The 22,961-nt window shown below is 48.8% G+C and overlaps 1 protein-coding gene across 2 annotated transcripts in view; it reads left to right on the forward strand.

The window, feature by feature from the left end:
- The window catches only part of ZNF333 (zinc finger protein 333), a 28,614-nt gene extending 6,269 nt beyond the window's left edge, over window positions 1–22,345 (forward strand). Inside the window, exons 4-12 of one of the 2 annotated variants that reach the window (XM_011953221.1) lie at window positions 246–328; window positions 2,623–2,936; window positions 5,799–5,915; window positions 7,438–7,525; window positions 16,746–16,834; window positions 17,474–17,600; window positions 18,384–18,479; window positions 19,043–19,119; window positions 19,615–21,121. In XM_011953221.1, coding sequence (XP_011808611.1) covers window positions 5,820–5,915; window positions 7,438–7,525; window positions 16,746–16,834; window positions 17,474–17,600; window positions 18,384–18,479; window positions 19,043–19,119; window positions 19,615–20,712 — 1,671 coding nt within the window. In that variant the 5' untranslated portion in view covers window positions 246–328; window positions 2,623–2,936; window positions 5,799–5,819 and the 3' untranslated portion in view covers window positions 20,713–21,121. Of the gene's footprint in view, window positions 1–245; window positions 329–2,622; window positions 2,937–5,798; window positions 5,916–7,437; window positions 7,526–16,745; window positions 16,835–17,473; window positions 17,601–18,383; window positions 18,480–19,042; window positions 19,120–19,614 lie in introns of both variants that reach the window. The other variant, XM_011953220.1, reaches the window with a different exon arrangement.
- The last annotated feature ends 616 nt before the right edge of the window (window positions 22,346–22,961 follow it).

Consider the following 22,961-nt stretch of genomic DNA (forward strand, 5'->3'; position numbering starts at 1 on the left):
ATGTATTTTCAATTTTATGCCACTATTTCTTTTTGAAAGGAGTTCATTTTTTCCCAATTCATTTCAGACTGGAAATCTCAACTTGAATATATGTATTTGGTATTAAAATTTGAATACTTATATTCAATATTAAAAGAAAAGGGCTATGTGTGTATAGTGTGTATATGTATGTGAATATATATTTTCAATTTAATGTCACTATTTCTTTCTGAAAGGAGTTCATTTTTTTCCCCCGTTCATTTCAGCCTGGGAATCTCAACTTAAACCAAAAGAGTTGCCTTCTATGCAGGCTCTTTTGGAAGAAGCATCCTCCAGGGACATGCAAATGGTAAGATGCACGTGGTTTTCCCTGGCTCCCAGCACGGGAGAAGTTGAGGAACACGTGAGGTGGAAATACAGGACTAGAGCCAGGGAGATGTTAGCAGCATGGGTATCTCTTTGAAGGGAAACAGTGTCTGAGTTCCTGTGACTTCTGAATTTGGGCAAACTCTGACTGTTGCTCAAGATTTTTTCTTTTTTTTTTTGAGACAGAGTCTCACTCTGTCACCCAGGCTGGAGTGCAGTGGCATGATGTTGGCTCATTTCAGCCTCCACCTCCCGGGATCAAGTGATTCTTCTGCTTCTGCCTCCCGAGTAGTTGAAACTGCAGGCGTGCACCACTACGCCTGGCTAATTTTGGTATTTTTTGGTAGAGACAGTGTTTCACCGTGTTGGCCAGGCTGGTCTCAAACTCCTGGCCTCAAGCGATCTGCCTGCCTCAAGATTCCTTTTTTCTAGAAGGTTTCCTGAAGGAAACATTTTAATAAATGTGAGTCAGACATTGAGTGTGTGAAATATGACTTCCTCCTTAGCAACTATCAGAAAAACCCCTCCTGGTAGAGAAGCCCCATTGTGAGTAAGAGGGAGCCCTGTGGTAGAGCTGGCAACACGCTCAACTTGACGAACCCCAGCTGTCTAAACAAGGCATGGCTTGAAAATGTTGAGAATATGCTCCTGGTGGGGAGGACCCCTGGGCACTGACACAGATATTGGCGAGCTTCCCACCATCACTCACCTCTTTTTCTGCTTTTTAAAAGACAGGGTCTCGCTCTGCCACGCAGGCTGGAATGCAGTAGCATGTTCATGACTCACTGCAGCCTCAAATTCTGGGCTGAAGTGATCCTTCTACCTCAGCCTCCCGAGTACCCGGGACCACAGGCCTGAGTCACCATGTCCAGCTATTTTTTTTCTTTTTCTTTCTTTTTTTTTTCTTAGAGATGGGGTCTTGCTGTGTTGCCCAGGATGATCTTGAACTCCTGGCCTCATGTGATCCTCCCACCTCAGCCACCCAAGTAGCTGAGACTACAGGTGTGACTCAGTGGGCCCAGCCATTACTCACCCCTTGTCAGGAGCAAGTTCCACCTGGAGAAGAGGCTCCTGAGGAGTTGAAAGGAGGCAGGAAATGTTTCTGGAGGAGCTGTAACCTGGATTTGGATGAGAGAACTGGCCAGACAGAGGCCGCTTTGATTGGAAGGAATGTGGGAAGGTTGTTGGACATCCTTCTCTTCTTAGGAGACCCGTCTAGATTCCACACTGGAAGGAAGCCCTTTTCAGTGTGGAAAAAGCCTTCCATACGAGCTTGTACATTAACAGTACAGGAGAAAATATACACTGAGTCCCCACCATCCCCTCTTTGGCCCTGAATTCCCTCCCCCTCGAACGATAGGACCTTCCAAAGTTTGGGTTCCCATTCCTGAGTGTTGGTGAAAGTTAGGGTTAGGGTTTGGATAGAAGGAGGCACAGAGCTCAGCTTCACTCCCCAGGTGGGGCCTGTTAGTCCCAGGGTCAGTGAGAACCCCGGGATCCCTCAGTCAGTGCCCCTTCCCTATGTCATGGATGGGTGTCAGCATCAGAGATGCCCCACCCAGTGGATAGGGTGCAGTGGCCTACGTTTTAGAGACCCACACTCCACTTCTTTGCCAGGGAAGCTTCTGGAACACCGAGAAGCCTCAACCTGTGCAGCCTGGGGTGGGCTGCAGATCGGCCAAAACTCACGACCTGCCTGGCTGCAACAGACCCCTGGGCAGCTGACAGCCCTCCTCACTCCGCAGGCCCTGCTCATTCTTGGTTTACACTCTTGTTTTGGTGGAGAACACCCTCCAGTAGCTCCTTGGGAACAGGTGCTTGGGTTTTGAGACCTTGAGTTCTGAGAATGTCTTATCAGGGCTGCTGGATCGCAGGTTCCTCATCCGATGTGGTGGTTGTGATCAGCCTCATTACAGAACATCCTTTTTCCTTTCTTATCTTTTTAAATAGATATGGGATCTTGTTCTCTCGCCTAGGCAGGAGTGCACCGGCATGATCGTAGCTCCCTGTAGCTTCGAACTTCTTAGCTCAAGCACTCTTCCTGCCTCAGTCTCCTCCCGAGTAGCTGGGACTACAGGCGTGCACCACCATGTCTGGCTAATTTTAAAAAATTGTTTTGGAGAGAAGTCTCGCTGTGTTGTGCGGGCTGGCACTGCAGGGCATTCTGTGTGTCACGTAGCCCCCAACGCTTGTTGAATGAAGGGACGAATGGATAAGGTGTTGCAGAAGGCATCTCCAGGTCCCATCCTCCACCCCCATGTCTCTCTTGCTCAGCAGGTGGACCCCATGTGAAGAAAGGAGAGAGCGAGAGAGAATGAGCCACGAGGGCCCGGTGCCCTCTTCGTTTCTGTGGGCTCTCTCCTTTCAGTACAGGGCTCCAGCGCCCTCCGCAGAACTCCACACCCAGCCCAGCAAGCCCCTCTGTAATGGGTGCTGAGAGTGGCAGGCATGGGGCTCTTGTTACATCAGGGTCCCAGGAAACAGGCAGTCACAGACTATTCTGAGTGGGCAGAAGAGGTCCACCTATGGACACATATTTAGAGAAGCTGAGGAGTTCATCACTGAAGACATCCAGCCTGTGAGTAGTAGAGGTGGGTTTGGAGCTAGGAGTTGAACCCAGACCTAACCCCAGAGACCACAGTCTCAGCTGCCAGGTTCTGCTGCCTGACAATCATACAACCTGCCACTGGGGTGATGGTGCTGACCCTTCAGGTAGCCCTTCTGGGCCATGCCAGGCATCATTGCGCCTTGTCACAATCATTGAGACCCTGCACGGTGGCTCTGAGACCTCCCTGTCACATGGGAAAAAGTGCTGATGGCCAGGGACAGAGTGAGTCCCCATGGCCTCCCTCTCTTTTGTCGGCTGGTCCAGCGGAGGGACCAGTGAAGAGGAGGGTGGGAAACTGCTCTTAGAAGAGCCCCAAGGAAGTCAGGCGTGGGGGCTCACCCCAGAATCCCAGCAACTCAGGAGGCCAAGGTGGGAGGACCTCTAGAGCTCAGGAGTTTGAAACCAGCCTGGGCAACATAACAAGAACCCGTCTCTGCAAAACATACAAAAATTAGCCATAGCCAGGTGTGGTGGTGTGCACCTGTAGTTGAGCTACTTGGGAGGCTGAGGCGAGAAAATTGCTTGAACCCAGGAATTCAAGGCTGCAGTGGGCCATGTGTTTGCACCACTGCTCTCCAGCCTGGGTGACGGAGCAGGATTCTGTCTCAAAGAAAAATAAAAAGCCCCAAGGGAGGCTGAGGAACAGCCCTTCTTCTGTCCCAGGGCCACCCCACAGCTGCCTCTTCTGCAGACACCCAGCTCTTTGAGGCTGCAGTGTTGCTGCTCTCGTCCTCTGCTGGGTCCCCAGGCCTGCACCAGCAGTGCCCATGTCTCAGTCCGTTCTCACCCTGCTAATAAAGACATATCCAAGACTGGGTCATCTGTAAAGGATAGAGGTTTAATGGACTCACAGTTCAGCATGGCTGGGGAGCCCTCAGGAAACTTACAACATGGTAGCAGGGGAAGCAAACACGTCCTTCACATGGTGGGCAGGAAGGAGAAGTACAGACAAAAGGGGGAAAAGCCCCTTAGAAAACCATCAGATCTTGTGAGAACTCACTATCATGAGAACAGCAGCGTGGGGGTAACCGCTCCCATGATTCAATTATCTCCCACCAGGTCCCTCCCACGACATATGGGATGATGGGAACTACAATTCAAGATGAGGCTGGGATGGGGACACGGCCAAACCGTATCAGCCCGGTACATATTTGTTCGACAAATCGGCAGAACACCTAAAAACAGTTGCTTTAATTAGAGTGACCTGTGTCTAAATGATTCTGATGCAAACATTTGTCTCAAAACGTACCTGTGTGATTTTAATTTATGACTCAGAAAGGCCAATGTCATTGGAAAATTTTGATTACTTGTATTTCCTGGGCGGACAGGGTACACCATGCCACACAGGTCCACACAGGGAAGCACCAAGGTCAGCCTGGAGGCAGAAAGGAGCAAGGGGATAGCCCAGACCAGAGCCTTTCTTGGGGTTTCCACAGGAAAAGTGAGGGTGGGCAGGGTAAACTGCCCAGGATCGGTCAGTTTGAATAATTTTAGTGGACCTTGGCGGGTAGGTGCTGTCCCTGGCTGTTTTAGGGCAGGGGAAATATTGACTGAGATAAGGAGCCGGTGCGATAAGAACTGGTATGGTGTGTGGGCTGTGGGTCACAGGGGAGTTGGAGACAAAGTTGGCTGGCAGTTTGACCCTGTGAATGATGGATGCCCTGTGGACAAGGACAGCATTCCTATTCAGAACCGATATCTCCTGACCTTTCTTTCTTTTTTGTTTTTTGGGTGACTTAAACAGCGGAAATTTATTTTCTTACCCTTCCGGAGGCCAGAAGCCCAAGATCAAGGTGGCAGCAGGGCTGGGTTCTCCCGAGGCCTCTCTCCTTGGCTTGCAGGTGGCCACCCTCCTGCTGCCTCTTCACACAGCCACCCCTCTGTGCCACACCCTAATGTTCTGTAGTGAAACATCTCATAGACTCTCCAGGGGCTCTGTCCTAACCTCAGGTCTGTCTCTGCATCTCCCGTGTGTTAAATCCTGGAGACCCTCGGTGGCGGCTGGTGCCTGCAGTAGGTTGGGAGTAGTTACTAGGTCTGAGGCTACCAGATGCCAGACCCGTGTACCTTGCCTTTTTTTTTTTAAAGACACCGTCTCGCTCTGTCGCCCAGGCTGGAGTGTAGTAATGCAATCTCAGCTCACTGCAACTTCTGCCTCCCAGGTTCAAGTGATTCTCGTGCTTCAGCCTCCCGAGCAGCTGGGACTATAGGCGTGCACCACCACACTTGGCTAATTTTTGTATTTTTAGTAGAGATGGGTGTATCAGTCTGTTTTCATGCTGCTGATAAAGACATACCCAACGAGACTGGGCAGTTTACAAAAGAGAGAGATTTCGTTAGACTTACAATTCCACGTGGCTGGGGAAGCCTCGCCTCACAATCATGGCAGAAGGCAAGGAGGAGCAAGTCACATCTTACATGGATGACAGGAACTAAAGAGACCTTGCACAGGAAAACTCCCCTTATGATAACCACCAGATCTCGTGAGACTTAGTTATTATCACGAGAACAATCATGGGAAAGACCTGCCCCCATGATTCAATTACCTGCCACTGGGTCCCTCTCACAACACATGGGAATTCAAGAATAAATTTTGGTGGGGACAGAGCCAAACCATATCAATGGGGCTTCACCATGTTGGCCAGGCTGGTCTTGAACTCCTGGCCTCAAGCAATTCTTCCACCTCAGCCTCCCAAAGTGCTGGGATTTTTGGCATGAGCCACCGCACCTGGCCCCATTTGCCTTGACATCTGACAGCCCTAAGCCCCAAACCAAAGGTTTCTTGGGCCGAGAACAGCTGCAGTGCTACCTCTGTCCTGCTCAGCATCCTCCTGTCTTTTCCCAGGGGCCGGGGCTGTTCCTGAGGATGCAGCTGGTGCCCTCCATAGAAGCGAAGGAGACACCATTGACTCAAGAGGACCGGCCAGCTCTCCAGGAGCCGCCTTGGTCTCCGGGATGCATGGTAAGCCTGGGAGAGGTTCACTGTGATGGCACCAGGCGCAGTCAGGAAGGCCTGGGGTGTGGGGTGTCTGTAAATTGGGGTAGGGGAGGGAAAGGAGGGTGTCTGGGGCCTGTAGGAGGCCCAGGCTGTGGGCTTGGGGTGGTGCAGTCTGTTTCTGTGTTGAATATACTTGTCCCCAGGGTGATGGCGGGCTCCAGGGTGGGTCCTGGGGGAGGGTCTGGTTGTTGGACTCTGGGCCCTGCCTTTCCTGGTCCAGCCTTTTTTCTTCCTGTCCTTCCACCCCAGTCCCACTGCTTCCATGATCTTGAAACGGACGGGAACTGGCAGGTCCTTTGACCTGAGCAGGCTCAGGGAAGCGAGGACCTCTTGGCTCAGGGCCCTGTGTGTCCTTACCAAGGCAGAGAGAGAATGGGAGAGAGAGACGCTGTAAGCAAGGGTCGCTAACCCCCAGGCTGTGGACCAGTGCTAGCCCCTAGCCTGTTAGGAACCAGGCTGCAGAGCGGGAGGTGAGCGGCGGGCGAGCATCCATGCCTGATCTCCGCCTCCTGTCGGATCAGCAGCAGCACCGGATTCTCGGGGAAGCGTGAATCCTATTGTGAACTGCACATGTGAGGGATCTAGGCTGCAGGCTCCTTATGAGAACCTAACTAATGCCTGATAATTGAGGTGGAACAGTTTCATGCCAAAACCATACCCCCACCCTGGTTTGTGGAAAAATTGTCTTCCATGAAACTGGTCCCTGGTGCCAAAAAGGTTGGTGACTACTGCTGTAAGGCATATCCTGAGCCCTGCACGAGGAGAAAAGGCCTCCTCCCACTTGTCCCTGCCCTGTTCCCTCGCCCAAGGGACCTGCTGCATGTACCCCCCACCCCCCATCCACCACCAAGTCCTGCTAGCGTCATCTCCAAAATGTAACCCACCTCCAGCTGCCCCTCCCATCCCTGCTGCTGCCCCCCTGCCCAGAGCCACTGTTAGCTCTCCTGGACTCGAGGTCGGCTCCTGACAGGCGCCTGGGCCCCACCCTGGACACAGAAGCCAGAGCAATCCATTAGAAGTGCAAGTCAGGTCAGACGTGTTTCCTGAGCAAGCAGCTGCCAGCAGAGAAGAGTTCACATCCTACTCCAAGGAGAGGTCTTCCTCCCAGAAAAACTCACTGACTGCCTGCTCCTCATTCACGCAGGTCCACCTCCAAGCTCCATCTGCCCTCTACCCCTCAACCTCCTGGCCATCTACACCCCACTTTTTTCCCAGCTTTTCCCTGACTTCTGGAGCCTCCTTGGAGGGTGCCACCTTCCCCAGCCCCTGCCTGGGCACCCTCTCTCCAGGCCATTTTGGATCACAGTGATTAGCTTTGTATTTAAGGATTGGGTAAATCCTGACAAGGTAAATGGGTCTATCTCTTCTTTTATTAATATGTTCCCCAAAGCAGGATCAAACATGCACATTCATCTGGGGTGAGCAGGTGTGAGTGGACCCCCTCAGCCTCTTGACTCTAATCTGTGACCCCTGTGACTCTGTGCAGGGACTAAAGGCCACTGTGCAGATCCAGAGGGTGTTGACACCAGTGCCTACGCTGGGCCACCCCGACCCGTGGGTGGCCGGGGATTCTGGTGAGTGAGTGCTGCATGGAACACGTGGCCAGAGGGCCCTGCTATCCTTGTGTTCTGTCCAGGAACTTGTATCCCATCCTGCCTACATTTCCTCTGACTGCAGGCACTTCCGTGGCACCATAGGGAGAGGATGCAGAAAGCCTCTCTCGTTATTTGTGTGTTTAAGCAGGAGGGCGCTTCCAGTGACAGATTTTTCTGTTAAGAGAGGGTTCACTCAACCGCAGGAAAAGGCCAGACCTCTCTTTGGGCAACATGAAATTCTTGACTACACGATAATGTCGATTTTTGAAAATTATGATTGAATTTACTAGAAATGGCCTGTGTTTTAACTGGGTTTTAAAAAATGAGGTTCAGGCTGGTTGCAGTGGCTCATGCCTTTAATCCCAGTGCTTTGCAAGGCGTGGGCAGGAGGATTGCTTGAGGCCAGGAGTTCGAGATCAGCCTGGGTAACATAGTGAGACCCCTATTTCTAAAAAAAAAAAAAAAAAAGTTAGCCATGGGTGGTGCCTCCTAAGTCCCAGCTACTTGAGAGACTGAGGCAGGAGGATCGCTTGAGCCCAGGAGGTCAAGGCTGATGTGAACTACAATTGCTTTACTGTACTTTGCAGCCTGGGTGACAGAATGAGTCCCTGTCTCTAAATAAAGAGGTTCAAAGCCACTTCTCCTGAGAAGTGGGGAAGAATTTAATTCCAGAAGACAAATAACATTTTAGCTTTAATGGTAAGGTGTTTGTTTTCTTCCAGTTTACCTTCTAGTAAGAATAATAAACTTTGTTTCTTAAAAGTGCCATCCACTCTTGTGTCTAGAATCTCTTGTTATCTTCTTGACAGGGAACAATTCTTAGATCTAGGTCATGTGTTGCTCTTCAGTATATTTTTGGTAAGCCTTCTGGGCTAGGCTCTATTTTGTTACTTCTTCTTCTTCTTTTTTTTCAATTGAGACAGCATCTCGCTTTGTCACCCAGGCTGGAGTATAGTGGTGCGATCTCGGCTCACTGCAACCTCTGTCTCCCGGGTTCAAGCGATTCTCCTGCCTCAGCCTCCCGAGTAGCTGGGATTACAGGTGTGTGCTACCATGCCCGGCTAATTTTTGTATTTTTAGTAGAGACAAGGTTTTGCCATGTTGGCCAGGCTGGTCTCAAACTCTTGACCTCAAGTGATCTGCCTACCTCGGCCTCCCAAAGTGCTGGGACCAGAGGTGTGAGCCACCGTGCCCGGCCTATTACTTCTTGAAGCGGGTAACACTACCATTGTCGTCTGGTGGTGAGATGGGGACCAGGAAACAGTCACAAAGAAAACACTGACCCCTCTTCCGTGAAGCTCACAGTCCGCTGGGTGGTCAGAGTTTGAAATGAATAACAGAGTCCAGTGGAAGCGTGCTGTACAAGGACTCCATCTCAGGGCACAGGGGAGAGTTCTGGGAAAGGATGGATATTTAAGCTTAGGCCAGGGTTTCTCAACTGCAACACTGCTGATACTGGGGCCTGTTCACTCTCAGTTGTGGGCCGTCCTGTGCATTGTAAGATGTTGAGCAGCATCCCTGGCCTCAACTCACTAGATGCTAGGAGCGCTTTTCCTCTATGAGTTTGCCAGGGCTGCCGTATCAAAGTTCCACCAGCTGGGTGGATTAAACAGCAGAAATATGTTGTATCACTGCCTTGGAGGCCAGAAGCTTGAGATCAAGGTGTTGGCAGTGTTGGTTCCTTTGGAAGCCTCTCCTTGGTGTGTAGATGGCCATCTTGTCTCTGTGTCTTCACATCCTCTTCCTTCTGTACATGCCTGTGTCCAAATGTCATCTTCTTGTGATGGGGTTTGGATTTGTGTCTCCGCCTGAATCTCATGTCAAACTGTAATCTCCAATGTTGGAGGAAGGGCTTGGTGGGAGGTGACTGGATCATGGGGGTGGACTTCCCCTTGCTGTTTTCTCTTGATAGTGAGTGAGTTCTCACGAGATCCGGTTGTTTAAAAGTGTGTAGCACCTCCCGCTTCACTCTCTTCCTCCTGCTCCAGCCATGTAGCACGTGCCTGCTTCCCCTTTGCCTTCCGTCATGATTGTAAGTTTCCTGAGTCCTGCCCAGCCATGCTTCCTATAAAACCTGTGGAACCAGGAGCCAAATTAAACCTCTTTTCTTTATAAATTCCCCAGTCTCAGGTAGTTCTTCATAGCAGTGCAAAGTGGACTAATACATCTTTTAAGTACACCAGTCATACTGGACTAGGGCCCGCCCTACTGAAATCATTTTAATTTAATTACCTCTAAAGACTCTATGTTCAAATATGGTTACCAGGGGTGAGATAAGATACCAGGGGTTAAGACTTCAAGATACGAATTTTTGGGGTAATACACTTCAGCTCATAACATCCACATACCCCCTAGTCATGAAAAGCTAAAATGTCTCTAGATGCTACAGACTGAATTGTGCTTCCCCTCCCCAAAGTTCGTGTTGAAGCCCTAATGTCTCCCCCGAAGGTGCCATGGGAGATGGGGCCTCTAAGGAGGTGATAAAGGTTAAATAAGGTCATAAGGGTGAAACCCTGAACCAACAGAACTCATGCCCTTACAAAAAGAGGAAGAGACACCAGAGCTCGCTCTCGCCCATGTGAGGACACAGCCAGAAGGCAGCTGTCTGCAAGCCAGGAAGAGAGCCCTCACCAGAAACCAACCATGCTGGCATCTTGATCTCAAACTTCCAGCATCCAGAACTGTTAGCAGCAAATTTCTGTTAAGTCACCTAGTGCATGGTATTTTGGAATGACAGCTCGACACCAGATGTACCCTGGGGGACCAACCCTGACCTAGACCATGATAAACACTATAACATTTAGCTTGGCCAGGTGTTGGGCTGTTGGGAGGTTCGGAGAGAGGATAACAGGCTTAGGAACAACATTGATAAAATTCCCCATGGAGCAAAGAACCGGTTGCATCCAGGGCCCATGGAAGATGCTGTGAAGGGAAGAGGGAGAAGTGGAGAGAGAGTGGTGTGAGCTGATTGAAGAAGAAGCAGGTTCCAGATTGTTCAGGGCTTGGAAGTGCAGGACAAGAACCTTGGCCCATGTTCTAAGCCCACTGGGAGCGAGTGACGTGTTTAGGTGAGTGGTGCAATGCACCTGTGATTTTTTTTTTTTCTTTTTCTTTTTTTTGAGATGGAGTCTTGCTCTGTCGCCCAGGCTGGAGTGCAGTGGTGCAATCTCGGCTCACTGCAAGCTCTGCCTCAGGGGTTCACGCCATTCTCCTGCCTCAGCCTCCCGAGTAGCTGGGACTACAGGCGCCCACCACCATGCCCGGCTAATTTTTTGTATTTTTAGTAGAGACGGGGTTTCACCATGTTAGCCAGGATGTTCTCGATCTCCTGATCTCGTGATCCGCCCGCCTTGGCCTCCCCAAGTGCTGGGATTACAGGTGTGAGCCACTGTGCCTGGCTAATTTTTTGTATTTTTAGTAGAGACGGGGTTTCACCATGTTAGCCAGGATGTTCTCGATCTCCTGATCTCGTGATCCGCCCGCCTTGGCCTCCCCAAGTGCTGGGATTACAGGCGTGAGCTACCGCGCCCAGCCTTGCACCTGTGATTTTAACAGAACCCCACCCCCCAGCACCTGTGAGGAGTGTGGGCTCAGCGAGGAAAGCAGTGGTAGGTGGAGGCTGTTAGGAGTAGAGTGGTGCTGGTCTAGACTTGGGGTTGAGTGCGGAGGAGGTGTGCTGGGTTCCCCCAAGACCACCCCAGGCCCAATGATCCACTAGGAGGACTCACAGGAGATGTCATACTCATGGCTATGATTTATCACCGCAAGTGGATATTAAGCAGAATCAACAAAGGGGGTTCCGGGCACGGTGGCTCACGCCTAATCCCAGCACTTTGGGAGGCCAAGGTGGGCGGATCGCTTGAGGCCAGGAGTTGGAGACTGGCCTGGCCAACATGGCAAAACCCCATCTCTACTAAAAATACAAAAATTAGCCGAGCATGGTGGTGAGGCAGGAGAATCGCTTGAACCCGAGAGGAGGAGGTTGCAGTAAGACTCTGTCTCAAAAAAAAAAAAAAAAAAAAAAAAAAGAAGCAAAAGGAAGCCCAGAGGAAACCAGACCCAGGCTTCCAGAGTCCTCTCTGAGCACAGTCACGCAGGACAGGCTTAATTCCTCTATCACCAAGTTGTGCCAGCACCACATGCGATGTTGTCTACTAGCAAAGCTTGTTAGAGACTGAGCGCACACCGTTTTCACTGGCCAAGTAGGCTGACTTGAGGTACAGCTCAGAATGTGCCAGTCTTAGTTGGTTCGTGTTGCTGTAAGGGAATACCAGAGTCTGGGTGATTTATAAAGAAAAGGATAAACGCAGTGGCTCATGCTTGGAATCCCAGCACTTTGGGAGGCCAAGGTGGGCCGATCACTTGAGGTCAGGAGCCTGGCCAACATGGTGAAACCATGTCCCTACTAAAAATACAAAAATTAGCCAGGCATGGTGGCGTGTGCCTATAATCCCAGCTACTTGGGAGGCTGGGGTGGGAGAATCACTTGAGCCTGGGAGGCAGAGGTTGCAGTGAGCTGAGATTGCACCACTGCACCCCAGCCTGGGTGACAGAGTGAGACCCTGTTTGAAAAAAAAAGAAGTGTATTTGACTCACAGTTCTGCAGGCTGTACCAGAAGCATGGCACCAACATCTGCTCCTGGAGAGGGCCTCAGGCTGCTTCCACTTATGACAGAAGGGGAAGGGGAGCCAGTGTGTCGAGATCACATAGTGAGGGAGGAAGCAGGAGCAGGGGTGGTGGGGAGGGAAGGGAAGGGGAAAGGTGTCAGGCTCTTTTTAACAACCAGCTCCCGTGGGAAGTAATAGAAGCGTACTCATTCTCTCCGTGGGGGGGCATTAATCAATTCTTGAGGGATCTGCCCCCAAATCCCACCTCCGACACTGGGGATTAACATTTCAGTGTGAGTTTTGGAGGAAACAGTCCCTAAATTCCAGACTTTCAGAGGGAAAGCAGGTGTTCAACATAAACCGCATTGTTTGTACAAGTGGTTTAAGTGGAGGAGTTTCTCTTGTCAGTTAGGGGGGTGGGAACCTTCCTGAAATCCAAGTTCTCAGACTCCACCCAAGGGCTAACCTTGTAAACACATCTCACTAAGGAGTCCATCCAGGTCTGGTGGGTTAACTCCTTTCTGCACAGTAGGGAAGTGAGGAATGATTTAAAACACATAGAGGCCAGGCGTGGTTGCTCATGCCTGTAATCCCAGCACTTTGGGAGGCTGAGGTGGGAGGGAGGACTTCTTGAGGCCAGGAGTTCGAGACCAGCCTGGGCAACATAGCAAGACCCCATCTCTACAAAATAAGAAAATTAGCCAGGCATGGTTGTGTGCACCTGTGGTCTCACTACTCAGGAGGCTGAGGAGGGAGAATCACTTGAGCCCAGGAATTCAAGGCTGCAGTGAGCTAGTCCAGCCTGGGTGACACAGCAAGACTCTGTCTCAAAAAATTTATAGTAATAATGCATATAAAACATTTATATTGAGGAGGTTGAGTTAATTTGGTGGTTCATATATATTCATTTACCAATGACATGGAGCATTTTTGTGCCAAGTAGGGTATCGGGAACAGGGTGGTAAAAGCACCCAGGCTTATTCTTACAAAACTTCCAATCCAGGGAGAATGACAGAAAATAAACACCCATGGCAGCAATACATAGCTGGTTACAGCTGGGAATGGGCTGTGAAGAAAGGGAAAGGGTCATATTGGAGAAAAGGAGAGAAGGGGCCCTTTCTACAGGGGAGGAGACCTCAGGATGGGGCACTCTGAGGGGGACATTTCAGTGGATCCAAAAAGAAAAGGCTCGACGTAGGTGTTGGCTGTAGCGGGGATGGGTGGGAGAGGGGCTTGGGGGTGAGTACTGCCATGTAGAGATGTCATCACTATTTATTCTGATTAGTTGCTGGGATCTGTAGAGTGTCAGAGAGGGGTGAGATTTCTGATCAAAGACAGGGACAGCACTTCCTGAGATCGAGGACATGGTGGAGGACGGTGATGAGTTTTATTTATTTATTTATTTTTTAAGGCATAGTCTTTCTCCGTTGACCAGGCTGGAGTGCAGTGGTGCAATCTTGGCTCACTGCAGCCTCCGCCTCCTGAGTTCAAGTGATTCTCGTGCCTCAGCCTCCTGAGTGGCTGGGACTACAGATGTGTGCCACCACGCCCAGATAATTTTTGTATTTCTAGTAGAGATGGGGTTTTGCCATATTGGCCAGGTTGGTCTCCCGACCTCAAGTGATACACTGGCCTCAGCCTCCCAAAATGCTGGGATTACAGGTGTGAGCCACTGTACCTGACCTAGTTGTGTGGTTTTTTTTTTTTTTTTTTTTTTTTTTAATAACAGAAATTTCTCTTTCACAGTTTAGGATACCAGAAGTCTGAAATTAAGGTTTCGACATGGGTGTGCTTCCTCTAATGGCTCTGGGGGAGGATCCTGCCTCCTGTCTTCTAACGGTGGCCTGCAGCCCTTGGTGCTCCTTGGCTTGTGGACGCAGCCCTCCCGTCTTTGCCTGTGTTGCCTCGTGGCCGTCTCCCCTCTGTGTCTCTGTCTCTTCCTCTTCTCTTAGGAGAACCATCGTATTGGATTAAGGGCCTACCCTCGTATCATCTCAACTCATTACATCTGTAACAATCCTATTTCCAAATAAGGTCACATTTTGAAATACTAGGGGTTAGGACTTCCCAGTTTTTGGGGGGACACAATTCAAACCATAGCAGTCTGTTCTCTAGTCCCCCCAAATTCATATCCTTCCCACGTGCAAAATACACTCACGTTATCCCAACATTCCCAAAGTTTTAATCCATTCCAGCATCAACTCTAAGTGCAAAATCTCATCTAAGCACCATCAACTCAAAATCTCATCTCATCTGACGAGAATCCCACAACTCATGATGTCAGTCATCTACAGCAGGTATGAGGGAGACTCAGAGCGTGGTCCATTGTGGGGCTAAATTCTTCTCCATCTGCGAACCTGTGAGAAATCAGAAAGCAAGTGATCCGCTTCCAAGATCCAGTGATGGGGCAAGCATAGGATAGACATTCCCATTTCAAAAGGAGAAACTGGAAGGGAAGAAGGGGTCATGGGTCCTGAGCAAGTTTAAAACCCATCAGGGCAAATGCTAGGAGGTTTCCAGGCCTGGAACAAATCCTCTGTGGTTGGAAGCTCTGACCTCTGGACCTCATTTTGGGTACATTCTATTCCCGTTCCCTTAGATGGGCAGAAAGATTTGAGCCAATGGTTGGATACATGGTTTGGTGTTCAGATGTGAGAATCAGCCTAGAGATTTGGGCTTCATCATGAAGATGTGGGAATTAACACCCAGAGAATGGGTGAGGTTGCACGGCAAGGCAGAGAGAGTTGAGAGAGACACGAAGAGGAGGGCCTGTAACCTGTGGGTGCCGGCAACATGATGGAGGAGGAGCTCTTACAGGAAAAAGAGGAGGCTGGGGTTGTGATAATCGATCACAGGCTGGGCTGGGTGGGCTACAAGAAGGAGGGATTGGCTAGGTGCAGTGGCTTGCAGCTATAATCCTGGCTACTCAGGAGGCTGAGGTGGGAGGATCGCTTGAGGCCAGGAATTCAAGGCTAGCCTGGGCAACATAGTGAGACCCCCGTCTCTAAAAAAATTTTTAAAAAATTAACTGGGTGTGGTGGCACACACGTGTAGTCTTAGCTACTTGGGAGGCTGAAGTGGGAGGATCACTTGGGCCCAGGAGTTTGAGGCTGCAGTGAGCTGTGATTGTGACAGAGCAAGACTGTGGTTCAAAACAGCAACAACAAGAGCAACAGCAACAACAGCAAACCCAGGAGAGATTGGATGACGAACACACATCAGTGGGATTTCCCAGCACGGATGGAGGTCACTGGTGATTCTAGGGTGGTGCCAGCCCTTGGAACAGTGGCAATGAGAAGCAAGTGGGATGGGAGGAAGTGGGCACGGAGGGTAGATAGCCCACGATAGGAAATGAAGAGATAGAGGTAGCCCAAGGAAAAAGTGGGGTGTTATGGCTTGATTTGTACCCCTCCAAAAGACAGGCTGAAGTCCTAACCCTGTGAATGTGGCCTTATTGGAAATAGGGTCTTCGCAGCTGTAACCAAGTTAGGAGGTCACATGGGTGGCCCCAATCCATCATGACTGTGTCCTTATGAGAACATGAGGAGGACGCCACGTGAAGACAGACACAGGGAGGGGACCGTGTGACGGGGGAGGCAGACACTGGAGTGATGCATCCACAAGCCAAGGAGCCCCAAGCGTCGATGGCCACCACCAGAAGCCAGGGAGAGGCAAGGAAGGACTCTTCTCCGAGTGTCCGAGGAGGCGTGGCCCTGCTGAGCTTAGTTTTGGACTCCTGGTCTCTAAAACTGCGAGAGCATACTTCTGTGGTTTTAAGCCACTCAGTTTGATACTTTGTTACGGCAGCTGCAGAAAACACATGGGGTCAGGGATTGGGTGTGGGTCAGCTTTAAAAAGTGAGGGGAAAGGTCCCATCGGGAGGGAGAGGTGAGGATACAGGGGACAAGGGATGATCAGGGAGTTGCTTGCTTGTCTGTCATAGGCCAGAAGGAGGATGCCTGGTGCAGAGGGAGGAGTGGTGTTGATTTGACGGCAGGTGGGAAGGAAGTTTCCTTTTAAGGCAGACCTGCAGGTTGGTTGTGGTTTATCTGCCCTCTACTTGTGGTAAGTCCTGGAGCACCACTAGCCCTGCAGTGTAGGGGGGCAGAGGAAGGGGCCAGGCAGCCGGGGAGGAAGAGCTGTCCCAAGGCTGAGTCAGGGGACAGTGGCGGGTGCTGCAGGAGCTTTGGAGTCTCCTGGTGAATTATTGAGTCTATAGCTCTTGGGATATGGAATGAAGGGGTGTGTGTGTGTGTGTGTGTGTGTGTGTGTGTGTGTGCGCGTGCGCGTCTCTGTGCATGTCTGTAGGTGTCTTTGTGTGTATGCTGGTCTGTGTGTATATGTTATATATATGCACAGGTGCATGTGGTATGTAACTGTGTTTGCATGTATATGTGTGCATGTCTGTGTGTACGTGTGTGTATGATTGCATGCGTGTGCAAGAGCTTGCAGATATGTGTCTACATGCGTGTGCCCCTGTGAGTGTGTGTACAGATGTGATCACTCACAGCCAGGATGGGCAGCCTTGGGGCCTGTGAGTGTGCCCAGTAGGCCAGGCACCAACCCTCACACCTCCTCCCTTCTCCCCTAGCTGTGCCTGCACGGGACCCTGCCTGGCTTCAGGAGGACAGAGTAGAGGAAGAAGCTATGGCTCCTGGGCTGCCAACCGCACGTTCACAGGTAGGTAAGAACTTCTTGTTCTAAAAGAACACTGCTGTGCTCAAAGGCTGGACTCGCCCTCTTCCTGTGACCTGCCTGGATCATTTCATGGGGTTGGTCTCCGTGCTTCAGGGACTGGGCCTCTTGCAGTGGGTGGCAGCAGGGGAGCACGGGCCATGATCCCACCACCTTGTTCAGACCCTCCCCAGGCTGCTGAGCACCAGGAGAGAAAACAAAGCAAGGATGTGAGCCGCCCTCATTTTGTGGTCTTCATGGTCTCACTGAACAAAGAGTTGAGTCATTTTCCAGGTAGTTCCCTCTTGCCTGTACCATGCTCAGGTCTGCTGGACCCTGGAGCTAGAAGGGGGACAAATCTGCAAGAGCTTCCTGCTCCTTGTCAATAGATAAGTCCTGTTCTGAGGTCCAGGACTCGCAACATTAGTTATTGCCTCTTGCTGTTCTTACTTAAGGAGTGGAGTGTAGAGAGAGGAGTTCTAGTTCAGAGTCCTGAGCCCACGGGCAGATTCTGGGGGATCTCAGAACCCTGTCTGAAAGTCCTCTGCGTGGGGTTTCCCTTCCCCAGGCCTGCCCGCCTCCAGCATCCTCGGGCGTACTGGAGGGGGTGGTCCCTGGCTGAGCTGGGATGGATGTGTGTTTTAGGAACCAGTCACCTTTGCAGATGTGGCTGTGGTGTTCACCCCAGAAGAATGGGTGTTTCTGGACTCTACTCAGAGGAGCCTGTATAGAGATGTGATGCTGGAGAACTATAGGAACCTGGCCTCTGTGGGTAAGGCGACTTCGTCTTGTCTTTCCTTTTTTTCTGAGACAGAGTCTTGCTCTGTTGCCCAGGCTGGAGTGTGATGGCGTGACCTTGGCTCACTGCAACCTCCACTTCCTAGGCTCAGATGATCCTCACACCCCAGCCTCCTGAGTAGCTGGGACCACAGGCGTGTGTCATCACACCTGGCTAACTTTTGTACTTTTTTTGTAGAGATGGGGTTTTGCCATGTTGCCCAGACTGGTCTCGAACTTCTGGGCTCAAGTGATCCACCTGCTTCAGCCTCCCAAAGTGCTGGGATTACAGATATGAGCCACTGCACCCAGCCAAGGCTTTGTCTTTTCATCACATGCTTATGCAGCAACCATAAGCTCCAGAAATTGTGCAAGTCTCGGAAACCTAGAGGTGGAAAAACAGATAATTCCCACCTTCATGAGCTTCCAGTCTACTGGCCTTTCTGTGGAATGAAGATCTTTTTACTGCTCTGTCTCTCCGTGATTAAAAGCTTTTGGGCTTCTCAAATGTATTCCTCAAATGTATTAAAAGCTTTTGGGCTTCTCACATGTATTCCCTTGGTTTTGTAGACCAGAGAGCCTCAGTGCCCTCTGGGACCCAGTGAGAGAACTTGTATTTAGTTCCTCAGTGAAAACGTTTGGCTGTGTCCATCAGAATTTAGACACATGCATTTTGCCCCTCCCATCTCTAGAGCCCTTAGAGACTTGAGAGTATCAGCCCTGGTGTCCGGGCATGGCCCAGTCCTCCCACAACATGCGTTGTTTTTCTCATGAGCAGCTGATCAACTGTGCAAACCCAATGCCTTGTCTTATTTGGAACAAAGAGGAGAGCAGTGGACCACTGACAGGGGCATCCTCTCAGACACTTGTGCAGGTGAGCCCAGGCAGATCAGGTGAGCATCAGCTCTGGTCAGTAAGGGGAGTGTCCAGTTTGGAAACTGTCAATCAGGGCAACCTATTCATACCCTTGACTGAGAAGCCTGTTTGGTTGAGCTCCCTTATTAAATGCCACCTTCTTTCCTTTCTCCCTTTCCTTTTTAATCTCTAAAACTTTACATTAATCTCCTAGAAAGATTTGTCCTACTTTATAGTTAATATTTCCATGTGTATATTTTATCCATTTCCTCCCCACTGTACATTCTTGCTAATATTTTTCCTCAACATTAGTCAAAATCTTCATAGAATCCTTTTTTGGTAAATTACCTACTATTTCCTTCCCATGTTCATCTGATTACATAACTTCTCACCTAGCCAAATACCTTAAATTTTTCCTTAACTCTTAGATGCATTCCTGCTCATTGCAATTTCTTCCCATATTTAGGATCAGTATTTGGAAAAAAAAAAAGTCCACATGTGCGTTGCTTACTTTTTAGGTCACCTTAATCCCACAGTTTCTTTCTCTCTGTGTTTAACTTTTTCTTCCCTAATTTATTTCAGAGCCTCAACTTCAACCCCAAGAGGCAATTCCTAGCCAAGATCCTTTTACGGAGATTCTGTCCATTGATGTGAAAGGGGTAAGGCTCACCAGGGATTATTTGTGGTACTCTGTAGTAGGATGAATCTGGGGTTACTGTAAGTTAGAAAAACAGCCCAAGAGCCAAGAGAGATTCAAGGCAGGAAGTGCTTACCCAGGAGGAAGCAGTTTCTTGGGAGAGAGTCCGTGAATGTCATGGATTGGTGGAAAACTAAACGTAGATCATGTTCTTACAAGTAAGCATTTTCACAGATATGACACAGATACCAAGTGTTTAAGACTTACTTTAGCCTTACACAAATTGGAAAACTTCTGCATCTAAGAAGCCCCATGAAAATAATGAAAAGATAACTCTTTGCAACAGAGTATCCACCCTATTCCACTTGAGGGAAGTCTGGGTAGAAATGGCATGGACTCCGTAAACGGTAAAAGTATTAGACGTAGAACTGTCTTTTGCTTACATTCATTTCACATAGGGGAGAATGTCTGTGAATCTAATAAGGCCTTTGGTCTTCACATTTTCCTTCATCGACAGGAGCAACCTCAGCCTAGAGAAAAACTCTATAAATATAATGAACTTGAGAAACCTTTTAACAGCATCGAACCACTTTTCCAGTACCAGAGAATTCATGCTGGAGAGGTGTCCTATGAATGTCAAGAGAGTAGAAATTCCTTCTTCCAGAGCGCCCATCTAATCGTGCCTGAGAAAATCCGTAGTGGGGATAAAACCTATGCATGTAACAAATGTGAAAAATCCTTCAGATACAGCTCTGACCTTATCAGGCACGAGAAGACTCATACTGCAGAGAAGTGCTTTGACTGTCAAGAATGTGGGCAAGCCTTCAAATATTCCTCGAATCTCCGGCGACACATGAGAACCCATACCGGAGAGAAGCCATTTGAATGTAGTCAGTGTGGGAAAACCTTCACAAGGAACTTTAACCTGATTTTGCACCAGAGAAACCACACAGGAGAGAAGCCCTATGAGTGTAAAGACTGTGGGAAAGCCTTCAATCAGCCATCATCCCTTAGGAGCCACGTGAGAACTCACACTGGAGAGAAGCCCTTTGAATGCAGCCAGTGTGGGAAAGCCTTCAGGGAACACTCTTCACTGAAGACACATCTGCGAACCCATACCAGAGAGAAACCGTACGAATGCAACCAGTGTGGCAAGCCCTTCCGGACGAGCACTCATCTGAACGTGCACAAGAGGATACACACAGGGGAGAAACTGTATGAGTGCGGGACTTGCGGTCAGGTCTTGAGTCGTCTTTCAACCCTGAAGAGTCACATGCGAACTCACACTGGAGAGAAGCCCTATGTGTGCCAGGAATGCGGGCGAGCCTTCAGTGAGCCCTCATCCCTCAGGAAACATGCAAGGACTCACAGTGGCAAGAAGCCCTATGCATGCCAGGAATGTGGGCGAGCCTTTGGTCAGTCTTCACATCTTATTGTACATGTGAGAACACACAGTGCCGGGAGACCCTATCAATGTAATCAGTGTGAGAAAGCCTTCAGGCACAGCTCCTCACTCACTGTACACAAAAGAACCCACATGGGAAGAGAGAACATTAGGAATGGTAGCCTGCCTTTAGCCATGTCTCATCCATACTGTGGGCCCCTTGCTAATTAACTTCCATTTTGTAAAAATATAAACACATGGGGCTATGACTTTCCCTCATAATACTCCTTTAGCTGCATCTCATGTTTCAATGTATAATATTTTCATTTTGGTTTGATTGTAAGTGTTGTCTTAACCTCCATTATCATTTATTCTTTGACCCATCTATTATTTGGAATTAGATTTTTCAAAACTAATACGTGGATATATTTTCACAGAGGTATAATGACTTACAGCGAAATGCATACATCTGAAGTATACAATTGGATGAATTTGACAGATGCATACATGCATGTAACCAGTACTCCATCCAGATATAGAATATTTCTATCTTTCCGGAAGGTTCCTGCATGTTATATGGCTATTTCTTAGTTGCCTTGTTGGTGGTGGTTTCTAATTTAATTACATGGTGAGAAGAGTATGTGGCCTCTTTGTTATTGAGTCATATGTATTTGCTGAGATTTGCTGTTAGGTCTGGTGTGGCTTATTCTTCTAGCTGCCAGCCAAAATTGCCCCTTCCTCCTTAGAAAAGAACCTGGGTTTTCTGTTCAGATTGGTGGCATGCACTATTTAAAAGCTTCCATCGCCTGGCCGGGCTCGGTGGCTCATGCCTGTAATCCCAGGCTGAGGCAGGGGGATCACCTGAGGTCAGGAGTTCGAAACCAGCTTGGCCAACATGGCGAAACCCCCTCTCTACTAAAAATACAAAAATTAGCTGGGTTTGGTGGCATGCATCTGTAATCCCAGCTACTTGGGAGGTTGAGGCAGGAGAATTGCTTGAACCCAGGAGGCGGAGGTTGCAGTGAGCCAAGATTGCGCCACTGCACTCCAGCCTGGGCAACAGAGTGAGACTCTGTCTCAAAAAAATAATAAAAAGCTTCCATCTCCCAGCCCTTCTTGCAAGCAAGGGCAGGCCATTTCCTCTGGTCCTGGCTAGTATGAATGTGAGAAGTCACTGGATGTGACGCTGGGGAAGATGTTGTGTTCAGGGATGGTTTCATGCAGCCACATCTCTCCACTTCTTGCCTTTTGGACAAGGAGACATGATGTCTAGAGCTAGAGGAGCCCTCCTGTGACCATAAGGGTAAAAGCCACAGGCTAAGAGTGTGGCTGGAAGTCACATCCATCTTGCTTCTGTAATCTGAAAAATATTTAGGATATATTTAATAGAACTGGCATATTTATGTGATTGCAGCAGCCCTGGACTATTTGTTTCTGGATGTCCCATACATGAAAAATAGGCACTTCTTACTGGTAGAAGATGGTTTTTTTTGTTTTTTTTTTTTGTTTTTGTTTTTGTTTCTGGTGGGAGGTTTATTTCAGCTGAATATAATTCCTAACTGATGCACTTAGTATATGTCAATTTTTATAAAGGCTTCATGGATGGTTGAAATCAATGTATTGTATTCTGCACATGTCTGCTAGATCAAGCATATGTGTTTAAAAGCCATCTACATGTTTATAAATATTGATCTGTGATCTAGCATTTATTAAGAGAGGTATGTTAAACTCTCCCACTATGATTATGTATTGCTGAAAAATCTTTGTCCATTCTGTCAGTTTTTAAATTTATGTATATACATACATATATATGTTTTGAAGCAATGAAATTAAATATAGATACTGACATTTTTTACATTTCCAACAAATTGTTACTTTTATTCTTATAAAGTGATATCCTTTTCCCTATTATTGAACATTCAACCATTGATCATAATGATAGTAAATACTTATTTAGAGTTTACTATTAATAGATAGTAGCCACTGCTTGAAGCTTTGCATCTTTTAATTTAGTCCTCACACTGACACTTTGAGGTATGTGCTGTTATCCCCAATTCACAGATGAGGAAGCTGAGGCCCAGCAAATTAAGGTGGGCTATCAGGGTCATCTGAGTGGCATGTGATGGGCCTGACTCTCTCTACAGTGGCAGACCCAGGGGACTAGTCTCCATTTTTACTTGTTCTTTTTTTTTTTGGTTTTAAAGTTCTCTTAGGTATAACTTACATAAATGTTAATAAATATTAGGGTACACCTTGGTGAATTTTGCATATGTCTATACCCACCACAGGCCCCTTCAAAATAGTTTATCATCCCAGAAATTTCCCTTGGGCCCCACCTCATCCTCAAAGGTTACCACTATTCTGACTTCTATCACCATAGATTTGTTTTTCCTGTTCATGTAAATGGAACCATAAACAGCCCTCTTGTGTCTGTTTTTTTCACTTAATATAGTGTCATTGAGATTTATCTATGTTGTATT

Source organism: Colobus angolensis, unplaced genomic scaffold, assembly GCF_000951035.1.
Source record: "Colobus angolensis palliatus isolate OR3802 unplaced genomic scaffold, Cang.pa_1.0 Scaffold36, whole genome shotgun sequence".
Classification (NCBI taxonomy): Eukaryota; Metazoa; Chordata; class Mammalia; order Primates; family Cercopithecidae; genus Colobus; species Colobus angolensis.